Genomic DNA, 17,389 nt, shown 5'->3' on the forward strand with positions numbered 1-17,389 from the left:
TTGTTTTTGTTTTGAGGGAAAATTAATGTAGTAGTTTAAAATGATCAGAGTTTGTTTTTCATTATCACTTATTATATGAAATAAAAGACTATAAGAAAGCTACCCAATATTCATAGAACACAAATTTGGCAACCATCATTTTCATGAAAATGACGGGAGTCGTTTGTTTTTGTTTTGAGGGAAAATTATTGTAGTAGTTTAAAATGATCAGAGTTTGTTTTTCATTATCACTTATTATATGAAATAAAAGACTATAAGAAAGCTACCCAATATTCATAGAACACAAATTTGGCATTTATTACAACAAAAAATCACAACATAAAACATAAATTGTAATAAGTAGAAATCAATTTGCATTGTTATCTAAACGACGTGCTATCAACTAAACAAATAATATACTAACCTTCTAATCTTCTATCGGCTAAAGATATCTGACTTGTACATGTTAGCTGGTTTTGCCCAGTTGTGGCACACCCACATTTGTGACTTTTGGGAAACTCTCTACTAGACGGAATCCTTGTTGTTTTAGTACGTCCACCTCCTCATCATACTAACGAGGGCAACACATTGAGAAAACCAAAAGTTTCAGGAATTTCTCACTCAACTTCATTTGGCATAGGAAAAATAGTATCACTAGAAGCTACTCTCCAATATTCAACAGCATAATACAGAGACCCGAACAAGTAAATTGATTAGCCACTCTTCTTCACCGTAACTACTGCATGCTCGTACGGTAAATGTTCTAATTTAAACCATCTACAAGTTTTTCATCCAAGTTACTGCAAAATTCATGGTGTCGTTCCTCATATCATACGTGAATTGATCGATGGGCTCAGCAACAAACTTCTTGGCATTATCAACATTTTTATGCTGTTTATCTTCAATTGTTGGAGTTAGAGTACTTGTACAACTTTGTGCATTCGCACACCCCTCATAAAACCAATTCTGCAATCTTTTTCTAATACTCTCAATCAATGCAAGTATCAAATTCTGTCAATCTTTCTTAAATACCGAATTCAGTGACTCTGTATTGTTCGATGTTATGATATTGTAATGGTCTCCTTGAAAGTGTTACCTGCCCAAGTATGGAAAGGTGCTTTGACTAAAAATTCCTAGCTCTAATATCAATTCTCTCAATTTCACTCGTATAGTTTCCAAACTCTTTTAAAATATATAACTCTACTGCTTTCTTAAAAAGTAATAAAATCTCAATTTTTCGAGTTACCATCATTAAAGTTACCTTTTATATGATATATGCAATGACAATGATGGGCATTTTGATAGACAGCTTGAACTCCATTGATAATGCTTTTATCATGAACCATTCCATGAGACTAGCAATGTTTAATGAATTTGTGCCTTTGAAGTTGCTTTTCGTAGCGGAGACACGATTTGCTTATATTATTGTCATGTTAAAAAGATTTAAGCTTATCCAACATGGTCTCCAAGCTTTGGTTATTAGTGAAAAATAGTCATTTTATCAAGAAGATGACATGACGAAGGTAAGTTTTGTGAAATTGAAAGTGCTTGATGATCTTTGGTGGGACTCTATAAGTTATGTTCTTTCCTTCACTTCTCCCATTTATGACATGCTTAAATTTTGTGACACGGATAAACCTTGCCTTCACTTGGTTTACGACATGTGGGATAGAATGATTGAGAAAGTGAGAGGAACAATTTATAGGCATGAGAAAAATGTTCAAGACGAGGAATCATCATTCTACAATGTTGTTCAAATAACACTCCACTTCGTTGCTATCTCATTCTATAAATCAAGGTAATTTTTAAATCTAATTCATACATTTATTGTTTATTTACTTCATAGTATTTGATATTTTAGTTAATTATTGAATGAATTGTCATTTCTTTAAATTTCTTTTTCTCATTTTGGTACTATAGCGAGGAATGGCTTAATGAGGATTCTACTCGACTTGCTCCACATAGAGATATAGAGATTTCAAGAGAAAGATTAAAATACTTTAAGAGGTACTTGTCACATGAAGGCGTAATACGGTGAATAAGGAGTATGCCAAATTCTTAACTATGGAAGACGACTTTTGTGATTTTGAATCTATTCATGATCATTACTGCTTGGACCTGAAGACGTGGTAGGTTATTTATGGTGCTTGCACACCTATGCTTCAAAGTTATGCCTTAAAATTATTGGGACAACCATCTTCTTCATCTTGTTGTGAGCAAAATTGGAGTATTTATTCTTTTTTGCACTCTCTTAAACGGAATAAGCTAACTCCAAATGGGCGGAAGATTTGGTTTTTGTCCATAGAAATCTTCGTCTAAGAGTCTAGGAGGAGTGCACAATACTCACAATAAGAGACTAAAATGTGGGATATCAGTGGATATGCATTTGATAAATTTGAAGATGTTGATGTGCTTGAAGTTGCTAATTTATATCTAGACGAACCGGAGTTGGAGTAGTGATGGCAACGATGCGGGTTCGGGGCAAGGCACCCCCACCCCGCTCCGCCCGGTTTGGCAAAAACCCCGCCCCGTCCCGTGCAGGCGGGGCGGGGCGGGGCGGGGCATGGACGGGGCAACTTTTTGCTCTGTTTAATTTTTTTTATTATTTATTATTTTTAGTTTTTACATTTTGAAAGTTTCGAATTATGTTATTATTAGATAATAAAATACAAATTTAAAATGAGTTTTTAATGGATAAATTGTTTAGAAATAAAATTATTTTTAATTTTTTTTTTTTTTACTTTTTCTTCACGGGGCGGGTTCGGGGCGGGGCATCCTCGCCCCGCCACGGGGCGGGTTTTTTTGCCCATTCGGGGCGGGGTGACACCAGGGCGGGGTAAATTGCCATCACTAAGTTGGAGTTGATAGTATTTGCTAATGACAAAGATAAAGATGTTGAAGAGTTTCAAGATAAATGATGTAATTAATTTTGTTTTTACTTTTTGAACTTGTGTTATTAAGAAACATGTATGAATTTAATGTCAAGCTTGATTTTTATTTATCATTTTATATATGATAAAATAAGTGTAAAAAAATTATTACTCTAGAATGCAAAATTAAAATAAACTAAAAAAATAATATTGTAATCGTGTCTGCGACGTATCGTGTCAGAACTTTTTCAAAAATTCACATGTCAACATGTCTCACGTCCGTGTCGATGCTTTTTAGGCCATAAAAAATTATTTGAAGCGGTTTTCACTGTCAATCTCTAAAGACAATGTTGTTCCAAGATTAGTTCTAGCCAAAATATGATAACATATACCCAATTTAGGATAACTATCCTCAGATGAATCTCTTAAAACTTCTAAAGCACATTCTCGTGACTTCCGTGCACTCTGATAACTCATTTTTACCTTGAATTTTCGGCGCATGTCATTAATGACGTCTGTAGGTCTATGTATAGTGTTGGGGTTTTGAAATTTAGACATTATATGTCTTCCAACAACTCACGATCTTACCTGCTTATTATTATTTCGACAATTGCAAATTTGAAAGTAATCACAATTTTTGAATTTAGTTGCTCGCAAACGCCATTTGCAATTTCCATTTATGCAAACAAATGTATAGACTTCCTTATTTGATTTCTTTACTCTATATTCGAAGTTGAACTTTATTGCAAGCATGTGGACTTCCATCATAAGATCTTTTTTGCTATTGAAATTTTACAATCTTCTAAATCTGCATCTTCGAGAATCACATGTGATGAAAGAGTTGAAACTACAAGGTGCTCATTGATAAAATGATTTTCTTCTCTATTGTTTTGAAGCATCTAGGATCCACGTGTAAAGAAAACGATAGTGTTACCATATTCAGTAATATCCACATTTTGTCTTGGGATTTCTCCAACTCATCTCAATTAATATTCTCAGTCCAATCAACTTCATTGCTATCATCCGGTTCCATTTCACAATGAAGATTGCTGCCTTTATATTGCATTTCACAATGAACTTCATCTTCCACTTGATAAAATGAATCATTATCTTCTTCTTATGGATGGTCAACTAGATCTTTGCTCACAAGGATTACACAAATTGGACAATGAGAATTTTTTTGTTGAGAGATAGTAACCATTGCACTTGCCTGTCTGAAGTAATTTTAATGGGAATTGAAAACTGTCCATTTCCAAGTAGAAGCAATCTTATCTCAACTTCATGTGAAGATGAATCAAATTTGCAAATGTTTAGCACTTCACAATATGGATCATGGGATGAAGTATCTGAAGATATTGAAACTCCTTCCACCATTCATCACTCCCGCTTCGTTTCCATATCCATTTTCCTTCATTATCATTAATAAAATCACAACCATAAAATATAGCAATCTATATTGTTGAGTCCATATATATAATTAGAATAGTAAAATTTTAGAAAATTAGCAAATAATCAATTATAGTAATCTAAAGTGACTGCAGTCGTTTCTACAGTGGTTTTAAACGACTAAACGACCACAGTCGTTTAAAACCTACATTTCGATTCTATAATTAAAATATACGAGATTCTATTTTTCAAAGTCACTTGAGATCGAAAAATAAATTCAAATACTTAAATAAACAGAAATGGCAATAGATATATTTACAAATAAAAAAACTAAAAGTTTAAAAAATAATTAAAAATGAGAAGAATATTTTTACCAATATAAAATGCAGAAATATAAGGGTTTTTTCTTTGAATGTGCTTTTTTATACTTCGAGTAAAACTAGATAAAAAATAAATAAAAACAAAGAAATACAAAATTATAGATAAACTAAAGAAGAAGAAGAAAGTTGGAATTTCAAAAAAAAAGGCAAAGTAGGGAAATTAATTGTTATAATTTGAAAAATGGGCATTGTGATCATTATATACTAAGGGCGTTTGGGATATTTCAACAATATATACAATGATAATTTGGACATTTTAACCTAAAAAAGGCATCAAAAACATTTTTATAGTAAGTTGGGCCTAAACAAGTTTTGAATGATTTGACTAGACCTCCTATAAAAATACCCCTATTTTTCTTCCCTAAAAACTCTGTCCATAGAGTTCAAGATCAAAAATGTACTTAGACATTTGCCATTGCATTAAAAAGTGGTAATTGACTTACGGATATGTTTTCAACCATTTTTGTAAATTCATATTCATTTTTTCCTTTCTTAATAAAATTATGGGGATGAATATTTGAAATTGTATTAGGGATAGGTTTAAACTGGGATAGATACATATGAATATTGTGCGAATGTATAGCATTTAAATCAATGTTGGAATGTGATGTTGATGAAAAGAGCTTTTTTTTTGTTTTTTTTTTTTTTTTAAACGAAAGTTGCTTTGCTTCATAATTTTTAACTTGATTTGATTAAGTTAAACTTAGGCACCATTTGAACCCCATTAATTGATTGAAGTAATATATTATGAAATAGTGATTAATGCAAAATGTGTTGTTAAAAAAGAATGAAATTTTTTTGATTTACGTGTAAAATTACTTTAATAAAGAATGTGTGGTTAAAAATGAATATTGTCGAAAAAAATAATGAGAAAGCAAGAATTGAGCTCCAACAGGGGCTTAAAATAAAATGAATTTAACTTCAATTCAATTGGACAACTATTGTTCGAGACTTGAAATGGTAGTCATTCTTACCATTCTTTAGATTTTCACTTTGACCCATTTGTTGTAAAAGAGCTTAAAACGATTGTGTACATCTCAATTCCATATCCACGAGAGTCGGAGTCATACGGTTCGATAGCCGTTCCATAGTTGACTCATTTAGAGATCGGGCACCTTGGCCCCTCTCAATTTAGGGATAGAGGCGAAAGTTTTTCTATATGAGGAAAAAAAAATTTGAATCGATCCCCCAAAAGCCGGCCAAGAGATGGTTGACTTGTCACTCTTTAAGGTGAATAAAGCAAAGATTCATTTCCACTGATAGTGGACAAGGAGGAATGTGCTGCGATGAAATTGAAACATATAATACCTTTTGACACTGCCCCCACAATCCATTATTTTTTTCCCCATAAATTTCTTAACTTTTCGTGCATAACTGACACGTTCTAAGGTCATACTGAAGTACCAGTGATTTGGCTCAAGCTTATCAAATGCTGTGATTTTCAACTCAAAATCGATGACATAAGCACAAGAGAGGAGCCTGGCGCCATCACGAGTAAAGATTCTCAGACATTTTAAAATTGAACTCCAGCAACATACTACTGAATTCTCAGTTAAAGAAGTCGAAAATTTTCAAACTAAGGAAATAGATTCAACTAATTTTATTTTTTCTCTTGTGCAAACAGTAGAATTCCTCAAATGAATCCACAGAAACAATCAAATTCATAAATATTAACTTATTAAACCTCAACTGTTAGAAGATGGAAAATTGTAATGTACATGAAATTTGGTAGTACTGAAAGTCAACCTTCATCCTACAGTGATTTCCTTTTCCTTGGCCTTGCACATATCTTCGGCTGTCTTGATGAACTTTTTAGTCAAGTCGTCAATCTGAGAGCATGAAGGGGCAAATGAGTTAAAATTGAATCTTTCGAAGACTGAGTTTCATCGGCAGCTTAATATAACTTACTTCTTTCTCCAATCTTTTTGCATCGTCTGCCGAAATACTCGAACCTGCTTTATCTTTGTCCTTCTTTTTGGGCACTGCTTTCTTTATAGTGTCCAATGACTGCAGATGGAAAGTTCATGATAGAACGAATCACACTTTTTACCACTAAACCCGCTACAATGCGATTATTGTATACAAATGGGCCTTTTGTCGAACAGGATGCGAATGAACAAGATATTAAGGAATTGCCCATACGTAAAATTATAATTATAGATATAAGCAACATAATAACTGTGAAGGAAGTATTATTTTCTACCAGTGACAATATTATTATTCAAAGTTAAGCCACGCACAGCAAAGAAATTTCATGAGAAAAAATATGATTAACCACTTGAGAAAGTAATGGTTCCCAAGTTCATTCTATTTTATGTGTCAAGAAATTTCAGATAAAGAATGTGCAAGTCACAATGTTGGAGATTTGGAGGGCAAGAACTGCAACTTGAAAGAGAATAATAAAAGAAAAGTGAAAATGGAATGCATCGTTTAGCAGAGAATGAAGTGGTTATTTCGGTTTGCCTCCACCACATGAAATTCTGAAGCCGAAGGATATGGAACCTTTTTTCAGTACAATGACATGAAATCAGCTACTTGAATATATAGGTTGCACAATAGAAGTTGAGAAGTATGCATGCGAAAATACCTTCTGGCGGGCTCTTCGAATACTTTGTTTAACATCTTCAGAAGATTTGGCAACCACCCTACACACAGCCTGGTAAAGAGATGTTAGGGCATCAATATTATTAGCTCTTATTACAATCTTATGTTATTAGAAGTTGATGAACACAATGAAAGTTTGAACAGAGAAGAAAGTAATCAAGACTCACTTGTATGTGCTCCTTGGTCATTCTGCCCATTGCAAGCATGAAAAATATTAATTAGCAAATTAGTATAAGAAGTTTATTTTACACAAACTAAAGTTTTCTGCCCATAAAAACGAGAATTTACTTATTAGCAACTTAATTTAAGGGTGAAAACTGATGCATTAGCTGAAATTGTTCCCCTCTTCAAAGTAAGGTAGCATCCTTCTCAACAATGTTTCTAATCGATAGGCTGAAGTGACCTCACTCCTAGAAGTAAAAATAAAATGACAGAACTTATTTCAAGGAAATAGAATTCTTACGGAGGTATTGGTACAATCAATCGTTGGTTGTCTGTATTAGGATTTAAACCCAATGGAGACGAAATTATAGCTTTCTCCAACTCTTTTAGGGCCTGCAAGATCAGTCAATCTCAACTATCCAATTTAGCTAGATAACCTGAAAAATAAATAAAGGCACTGATCTGGATGAAGTTATAACATATTACATTTGGGTCATAGGGAGTCACGGAAAGGGTCTTTGGGTCTAACACCGAGACAACAGCCATCCTGTTAAGAGGCGTCTTAATACCAAAATGTTCGACCATAATGTGGTCAAGCATCCCTACAAATGCATTTCATAAAAGGTCAGCATGCTAAACAACCTCCTGTTATTGTTTAAAGCAGCATGGCATAGGGCTTCAGCCGATGAATTGACTGTTAAGCAAATGCATCAATACAATGACAACTTAGCAAGTCATTATCGTACCTGCTGATGCCCTTCCAGTTCGCAATTTAGCCAATTCACGTGACAGTGCATCAACAGCTGACTCCATTTGAGAGATTGAAGCAGCTTTAACGTTAGCCCCTAGGTTTGCATCTTCCTCTGTGTCCTCCAGCTCTTCCTCATCTTCATCTTGCTCCTCTCAAAAAATAAAAAAATAAAATAAAACCTCAGATGTAAAGTAAATCAACTCCATCTATATAAGACCAGAAGCTGTACATCATATAGAACCAACCAAATACCCATTGAATATAGATTAACTGGGCAAAAATTTAGAAAAATGTTTGTGTCCTTTTCAGTGGCCGAATACCAAAATCAAGCTAGTACTCTCAGAAAAATAAATAAACAATGACAATTTAAAATCATAAATTGTTAACTCATCTGCACATAGAATTTGAAAAAATTAAAAATAAAAAAAATTTAAAACAATAAAAGAACAGATGATAGTAATGCTATTTGAAGCTCATTCTCAAATCAATGGTCATAATTAAGCAAATAAAGGAAAAAGAATCACCCCTAGTAATAATATATTCAGTTTCTTTATATCAGAATTCAGAGTCCTGATACAATATCAACCATCAAACCATCAGTAACTCAAAAATCCCAACAAACTTCAGTTAAAAAAAAAAAAAAAAAAAAAAATTGCATTTCAGACATCAAAAGGCCCAAAAAAACTAGGATTGACTTGAAACTTTCTTTCATGGAAAAAGATCATCGAAATCTCAGAAAAAAAAATAAATAAATAAATAAGACTCAGATACCTAGTGTTGGCTATTTGAGAGGAAGGAGATAGCTATGTACTATAAGCAGTATTAAAAGAGCATATTCAATTCAAAACTCTAATGTAAGTACAAAAACTTAAAATCCCTACCATATCCTCAGACACAATAATCGTGAAAAATATATGAAATGGTGATATACTTTATTGTGGACATGTAGGAAATAAAGGGAATTGGGAACCTGAATGATTTTGGGTTTTGATTTAGCATAAAAATAGATAATGGGATTACAGAGGGTAACGACTCATAACAGGAGGTGACTAAAATTTCATATTTGGAATGGGCAGCAAATTAGTACATTAGGATTTTTATTTTTCTTTTACCATTTGTGCCCTGGGCTAAAGAGGCTCCATCATAGATAGCACTCATTTATCCATTCTTCTACTAAATTCCATTATTCCTTAATCCTTTCAAATTTGATAATTCAAAACTAAACAAGTACACGAGCATAATACATACTTATTGGTAAATTACCTCAGAGGTATGGGACCAAACAAATTCAGTAAGATAGTCGCTGTGTAAACCACAAGTTTAATTCAAATACAAATTAGTGTGTTAAGAAATCAAAAAAAGAAGAGAAAGGGAGAGAATTGATTTGTTGTTTCCTTTGATTGGGATGCCTCTTCGAGATTGAAATAAAGAAAAAAATGACTAGCTTTCACATGTATGCTAAACGCTACACTTTCCAAGCTTGAAATTTTACTTCTTTGGCTTAAACTAGACTATTAATAATTCTAAAAGACACAAGTACACTAGCAAAATACATACTATAGGTAAATTAATTCAATAAAATCATGGTACTAAACCGCAAGATCAATTCACACAAAGTAGTAAGAGTCCAAAAAAGCAAAAATACAAGAGAAAGAGACATTACTGATTGGTTGTTTCCTTCCTTTGGCGAAGCCTCTTCGAGATCCAAATAGAAGGAAATTCGTAGCTGGAGCGTTCAAAAAGCTGCTAATTATGGCAGATTGGTGCGTATTGCAAGGAGAAGTGGAAATTAAGTAAGAAAGGTAACGGTGGGATTGAAGAGAGCTGGTTCGAAGAGCAAATGATATGTGCCGATAAGAAATTAGTGCTCTTCTAAGTAAGACTGCCATTTTCTTCACCTCTATTCAGGGCTGGTCCTGCAATTGTCGAGCCCGAAACGAAGTCCATAAATTAGGCCCCCAAGATCAACGTAAATGCAAAATTCAATAGTGTATTGTGCAACACATTGCTACCTTAAAACTTAATATTAAAACAATAAACAAATATATTATACAAAAAAATTATATTATAAAATGACAAAATCAACAATGTTTCAAATAATTAGGTAAATACTATTCACCTTTAATTACATTCAGCTTGGGAACCTGATAAGACTGTGTAATCAAATCATCAACCCTAAAATATCATTTCTTTTGCTAATCAATCTCAGTTCATGGGTTTTGATCTGGTCAGTTTTTAATGTTAAATTACAAGGAAAAGCCATAAAACAGGAGACAAAACAAGAAATTTCAAACCAGCTACTAAAAGCTATTACAAATAATAAAGGTACTTATAAATTGTAGTTAAATTATTCAACTCCCAACCTTCAGTGCCTAATACAAGGTATTTATAAATCGTAGTTGAAATATTCAACTCCTAACCATCAGTACCTAATCCAACTAGCACTAGCAGCTAGATGATCATCAAAAGGATAAAAAAGAAAAACTCTCCGGCGCCCTTAAGTTTGCCAATCTCTCAACCCCATGTTATTTAAATACCATAAATCCACCTGAGTCTAACCAATTCATAAACCCATAATTATAATTACAAAATGAGCTTTTAACAGGCTCAGAAACTATGTTTCATATCAGATTTTCGATCCCACTTGAGGTCAGTCTCCAGGGAAAATAATGAAGGGTGAATGCCTGGACAATCAAACCTAACCCCTCCACTCCCTTCTACGCTCTCTAATTAAAAATGAAATCCAAGCTTTGTTTCAATACAAGCTCAAAATCAATGAACCCAAAATGATCAGCTTCCTACAACCATCTAGAACTGAAATTTTTCACCTCGAAAATTAAGCTATTTTTTTCTGAAAATATGCATAACAACCTTACAAGCGGAAAATACGACAAACCCAGATACCCAAAACAGAGAAACTTCCAAAAAAATCCAGATACCTCCGTAAGAATAGCAAATAGCGGTATCACAATACTTCAAGTAATCAAAATGACAAAATGATTCAGCTTCACCTACAATTAAACAAAAAAAAAAAAAAAAAAATCCCAAAAAACTGAGAAACCATTTTCTGAATAACAAAAATAAACCCCAAAGTTGAAAGAGTTTCTTGTAACCTTGTTGGACAGTCGGAGGAAAATTAGCAAATTACTTACGGTTCGTGGTCGGCAGAAGCTGAGACGGAAGTCGGCAAACCAGGAGTGGCAGTAAGGACGGTCGGTGGTCGGCGGTCCGGCGGCGGCTAGGGTAAAAAGTTTTGATTTTTGGGAATTATTTCAATTGGTTTTGCAAAGGGTAAAAGGGTAAAATGGGATTACACATGAAGAAAAATAGGAAAGAAACAGTAAAACGCTATTGAATTTATTTTGATACAAATAAGTGTACAAATAAGTGGGCCTCATTCGTTAGTTTTCGAGAGTGCTTGGAACATTTTTATGTAAAAATGTAATTTAAAATATTAAATTGATGAAAAATATATGGTTGAAAAATAAAAATAAAATTTAATTTATCTGTAATATTATTTTAAGAAAGAATGTGTGGTTAAAAAGAGAAAAATACATTTTTGAAAAAAAAGAGTACCAAACGAGCTTCAAATTAACCAAGTTAAATTACTACTTTGCCACATTAACCAACCTTTTTTTGTCATTCACCAAAAGGGAATTTTGAAGATTAAATATTATTTTTGCCCTTATTATATTTTTTAATTACAAAAACATATTATTTGTTCAAAAAACAATAATACCCTCATTTAAAAAAATTAATAAACCCAAACACTCCTACTTAAATTTCAAAACGAACCCACTTTCCTTATCAGATTCTCCAACAAAGTTAAAAAGGAATTTCCTCTTCATCTCCTTGAACATTGAAATTTCACAAAATTATCAAATGCTCAACAAAAAAATATTACTCACAACCGGTACTCAAAATTGGTAAGTATAAATACTTATTTTTAATTTCGTTTTAGTTAAATTAGTACATTGTTTGAATTTTTAAGTCTTATTTCAACGTATAATTTTATAAGGATAAATTATTACAGTTTTAAACGGATGTATAATTTTTTTTTTTTAGCAAAAATGTTCGGTAAAAACTAACACAAAATCGAAAAAGCGGAGAAAGACTACCGACTAGACCATTCCGAGCCATTTTTATCCTTTTTTTTTTTCCATTTTTGTCGTGCCTAGCATATTGTTTTCCTCCTTTTATCCCCCTAATTACAATTTTTTTAATAAATGATGTTTCCTAATACATATATGGGATCGACTGGTGTCCCGATTTGTTACTTTGGTGAATTTGAAAAGAATGAAAATGATTGATGGGTGTGGAAATGGACGAGTGAAAGACATGATTATACTGCAGTTGTGCTAACATCAAGTACATCATATGTAGAAATGTATAATGAGATATAGAACTTGCTCAAAGTCGATCCCTATGAGTACGACATGGAATTAAGATTTCTAATGGGCGAGTATATATCCATTTCAATTCCACCTATAATGATTACTTCTGGAATTGAAATGAAGGTTTTAATTGAATTGAACTAGAAACGTGCGATTCTTATTTGCGTAACTTTGATAAAGAAGAATGTGAACACGAAGATTTCGATGGAGGGGATCGTAATGTGAATGAGTTTTGGGACACAGTGGAGATAGTTCGAGATGATGTTGTGGCTATTCCAGAGACCGTACTCCTCATTATGATCTCACTGTTACGCACAGAATTTGCTCGGTAGTTCAAGACAACAAAAGAGATAATTACTTTACAAATAAGAATTTGATTGTTTTATCCCGTCGACACATGAGTCGAGTGGGAGCTCACAGGCTGGACCGAGTGCACGGTCCTCTAATTGTTCGCGTGTAGTCCCCGATGATGATGATTTGTACGTCGAGCAACTGTTCAACGCGAAGAAAGATTTGCAGGAAGCTGTTCGACGAATTTCTTTGAAGCACAATTTTAAGTTTAAAGTGAAGAAATCAAACAAGTCGACTTACACAACTGTTTGCGTTGACAACAGTTACCTTTGGCATTTGCGAGCAACGAAAATGGACACGAATGAGTTCTTTGTAATTCGTAAGTATGCACGGGAACATACTTGCGAAGTGGGTATTCGTTGAAATGATCACAGACAAACCCGATCATGATTCATTGGTCGAGAAGTAATGCACAAGTTTTAGGACCCATGAACGATCTACAAACCTTCGAACATCATTAATGATGTTCGTCGAGAGTACGAGATGGTCATAAGCTATCAGAAAGCTTGGAAGGCCAAAGAATGCACATTGGAGGACTTAATGGGTTCAACCGAGTAAAGTTATGCTAAATTGGTCAGGTATTTCTTTGTTTAAATGTTTATTTAATATTTATTTTAATTGTTAATTATTTATTTCAATTGTTTATTTAATGTCTAGTTAATTATTTATTTCAATTGTTTATTTAATTATTTAATCAGTTGCTTATTTAATGTCTAATTAATTATTTAATTCAATTGTTAATTTGTCAATTTATTTAATATTTAATTAATTATTTAAATTATGATTATTGTTCATTTAAATTGGTCAGATTTTGCTATAATATGGAAAAAATTAATATTGGATTTACATTTTTTATTGAGAATATGACGAGAATCGCTTCAAGTATTTTTTTATGCCGTTGGACAATGCGTTCGAGGATTTCGAAACGCAATGCGACCCCTAATCCTAGTTGACGGTACAACCCTTAAGGCGAGATACGGGAGCAAGTTGATTTTTACAACATATAAAGATGCAACATCCAAATTTACTCTTTTGCATTCGGCATAATCGACGGAGAAAATGATCTGGTGATGCGTTGGTTTTTCACAAAGTTGAGATAAGTAATTGGGGATGTCGAAAACTTTGCATTCATAACCGATCAAGGGCAGTCAATAATTAACGGAATCATCGAAAGTTTTCCCAAAGGCACATCATGGTTATGTATATATCATATACAGTGAAATCTAAAGACCAAGTATCGAAGTAAGAGCATCGTCACGTTGTTTTGGAGAGTTGCAGAGGCTTACAGTTTTCAAGAGTTTGAAAAGTTCATGGTTGAAATAGAAAGTAAATCTTATGATGTATGGGAGTACCTACCAAAGATGGAAATCGAACATTGAACATGATCACATTTTTCAGGACGTCGATACAACATAATGACGTCGAACAATGCGGAGTCGCTCAATGCTTTATTCAAGAAGGATCGAGAGTTACCGATTCTCGCAGTGCTTGAGAATATTCATGACAAGTTGCAACAGTGGTTTCATGATCAATGTTAGGAATCACAGAGTTGCACAAGTGTGCTAACCCTAACTTAGGAAGATAAACTCTTCAAGACTCTAGAGGTGACGAGAAATGTATATATAAAACCACAGGAATAGTTTCGCTTCTCCGTGAGATGTTATCAACTTGAATGATAACACGTGAACGTATAGACAATTTCAGTTGGAAAGTTTTTCATGTACACATACAGTGGCAGTGGTTATGTAAAGAGGAATTTCACCACACACCTTATGCAGTGCTTATTATACGACTGGTTCTTGGAGAGCAGCGTATGTCGAAACCATATTTCATGTACCGAATGAAGTCGAGTGGAAAGTTCCTGATCACATTCTCTCATTAAATAACTTGTTGCAACCAGCAGTCGGCCCACGTACTCCTGGATGTACACGTACGTCTAGAATATCATCGACGAGAGAATTTTTCGACCTCATAAGTACGGCAGGTGCGGTGCAACAGAACATACTAGAAGATTTTGTACAAGTCAGATCCCTCTACATGACAACATAATAAATGTGTAATTAAAGTTTATATAACATTATTTATAACACTGATATTAATTATTTGTGCATACTATTTATGTTAATTATTAGATTTAGTTTTTTATTTTAATATTTCATTAATTAATTTCGTAGTATTTGAAGTAGATTTTTTAAAATACAGTGTGTTCTCCTCAATATACACAAACATTATAAATACCTCACAAAACATTTAAATAAACATATAAATTACAAAATCGATAATTAAATATTAAATAAATAATATACATTTTACAATTATTTCGTAATTACAAATCAATGAATGAAATATACAATATTTAAATATTACAATATGTACAATTATTTAAAAAAGCATGACTCTAATATTTACAGATTACCATTAAATTCAAATAAATCACATGATAATTTATTTTTCCAATTTTGTATCCATGTTAAGGTTGATTGTATCAATTTTCTGCACTACATTCAAAAATTCTATGTACTTGAAGACGAACATGCCGCAAACATCCCTACAATTAAACAATATTGTATTAGCACATTATCGTCTAACTAGAATGTAAGTTGTAAATACAAAAAATTACAAACACTTACGATATTTGCTGCCTCGCCGTCGTCATGTCTCGCATGGTGGCCAATCTGCTCTACACAGTGATGTTCACTCGTTTAGCTAGCATGGGAACAATCACAAATACTGACTCCAAATTTTGCTCGAGCTGACCTTGTGTCAGACATGAATGATTAGGGTCATACACATATATAGTCGAGTCGACGAATACAATCTCCACTGCAATGTAGTGATGATTCACACACACCGATATGTACAGATGTGTACAACCCTCCCATGGCTTTCCCCCGACACTTAGTCACATCTCTACGACCCACTCCATCATGTATGTAGGCACCGTGTACTCGTTACCTATAGCTGAGAGTGTCTAGTATTCAATGTTAATGGCACGTATGAACTCAGTGTTCAATATAAGTCGGCCAGGAATGTTGAATGATTTGGATGTCTTTCAGCTCAATCTCGTAGCAAATCCATGGCGAAGTCAATATGCTATATCAGGAAACACTAATTAAAAAATGAGTTATTTAATTTCATAAATTCAAAATTCAAAAATATGTATACATAATAAATAACAATATTACTATTTCACTTACATCATGGTGATGTCGTGAAACTACTTGTAAGCGTTCGAGATCATCTTCTGAGCAATCCTGTGGCTGGCTCTGAAAAAATAAGAAAAGAAATTGTTAAAAGAAGTATAGATGTGCCAGCGCCTAATTGCTTTCCATTCCGTCTCGAACGCTTTCCACTTGGCGTGGTCCACCTTTTTAAATAAATTGGGGTACGTGCCATTGATGAACATCATCTTCTTGACCTCCATGGTAAAGGGAGAAACGATGTACTGTGATGGCACCCTCGGCCTCTTGCCAACCACCAGCTCAGGTACGTCAACACTACGCGGCACCCTCCCGACCTCCAGTATCCCCTCACCTACCATCGGGATCACCTCCTTCCTCCCCTCCGACACAAAAACTACGTTCGACGAGTCTGACGTCTAAGATGGTACCACCTCCACCTCCGGTACCCCTTCTTCCGGTATCCCCTTCTTCTTCGGCACCCTCACCACCTCCATCTCTGATAGCCCCTCCGCTTTAGGTAATCCCTCCTCCTTCGATACCCTCACCCTTTTCGCCTCGGGTACCCCTTCATCCTCTGGCATCCTCTCGACCTCGGGTACTTCTTCCTCCTTCGGCACCCTCCCGACCTCCGCCACTGGTACCCTCCTCGTCTCGGGTAATCCCTCCACCTCCACCTTCGTCTTCATCGGGGCCTGATCTTCCATCTCCATCGGGCCATCGAAAAATGAAGCTAATGCATCATCTGATGCCCACGACGAGTCAACATATCCCATCTGACCCTTTCGCCCCTGATAACCATCGGCCCCTCCGTTACCCCCTCCATCTCGATAGCCGCTAGTCCCTCCGTCCTAATAGCCGCCAATCCTTCTGCCACCCCCTCCATCCCTATACTTGCCAGTCCCACATGCCAATCCCACGCAAGCATGCTATGTCGCCCATATCACTACAACCTCAGCATGAAAGTATCCTAAACCGACTTGTACTATCCCGATATCACGTCGTAAGTTAGGTACTTCGCCTCGTAAGTTAGTTACGTCGCCTCTGATCTCCATCATAGGTTGGAACATATCATTGATGGAAGCACTCTGACTACGTGCAGTAGATCAACGTGGGATGTGTCTGGACGCAGGAGACGGTGATCTCATGTAGGAAGGTGACACCCTCGGCGGAGCCTCGGGGAATGTGACACCCTCGACGGAGGTGATAATTGACGTCGCTCCTAAAAATAAGCATTACAAATAAATAACTTAATTCAAAAATTATAATAATAATCAACAGATTATATTCAATTAACATACCGTATCCCGATCCACGATGACTCAGGCCTTTC

General features: G+C 34.5%; 1 protein-coding gene across 5 annotated transcripts; it reads right to left on the minus strand.

Annotated features, from left to right (window-relative positions):
- Nucleotides 1-6,192: 6,192 nt before the first annotated feature.
- Nucleotides 6,193-11,466, minus strand: LOC111365424 (ribosome-recycling factor). 5 transcript variants are annotated; one of them, XM_022985950.1, is made up of 10 exons: nt 11,285-11,464; nt 11,072-11,143; nt 9,796-10,048; nt 8,128-8,283; nt 7,868-7,983; nt 7,683-7,774; nt 7,387-7,408; nt 7,203-7,271; nt 6,524-6,622; nt 6,193-6,444 (listed from the first exon to the last, which is right to left on the minus strand). In XM_022985950.1, the coding sequence occupies exons 3-10, from the start codon at nt 10,019-10,021 to the stop codon at nt 6,364-6,366; spliced, it is 861 nt and encodes a 286-aa protein (XP_022841718.1). In that variant the 5' UTR covers nt 10,022-10,048; nt 11,072-11,143; nt 11,285-11,464; the 3' UTR covers nt 6,193-6,363. The 5 variants fall into 5 exon arrangements, with proteins under 5 accessions (XP_022841718.1, XP_022841722.1, XP_022841720.1 ...); XM_022985954.1 differs by having other exon boundaries at nt 6,254-6,444; nt 8,128-8,274; nt 11,285-11,466; XM_022985952.1 differs by having other exon boundaries at nt 6,254-6,444; nt 11,246-11,464.
- Between the last annotated feature and the right edge of the window lie 5,923 nt (nt 11,467-17,389).

The sequence above is a fragment of the Olea europaea genome, chromosome 17, assembly GCF_002742605.1.
Source record: "Olea europaea var. sylvestris chromosome 17, O_europaea_v1, whole genome shotgun sequence".
Taxonomy (NCBI): Eukaryota; Viridiplantae; Streptophyta; class Magnoliopsida; order Lamiales; family Oleaceae; genus Olea; species Olea europaea.

Excerpts from the sequence above, each read along its gene's own strand:
- LOC111365424 (XM_022985950.1), bottom strand. The coding sequence starts at position 10,021 with ATGGCAGTCTTACTTAGAAGAGCACTAATTTCTTATCGGCACATATCA. Across the intron at positions 7,984-8,127 it reads AACTGGAAGGGCATCAGCAG|GGATGCTTGACCACATTATG; the intron begins GTACGATAATGA and ends ATGCATTTGTAG. Across the intron at positions 7,272-7,386 it reads TGACCAAGGAGCACATACAA|GCTGTGTGTAGGGTGGTTGC; the intron begins GTGAGTCTTGAT and ends TCTCTTTACCAG.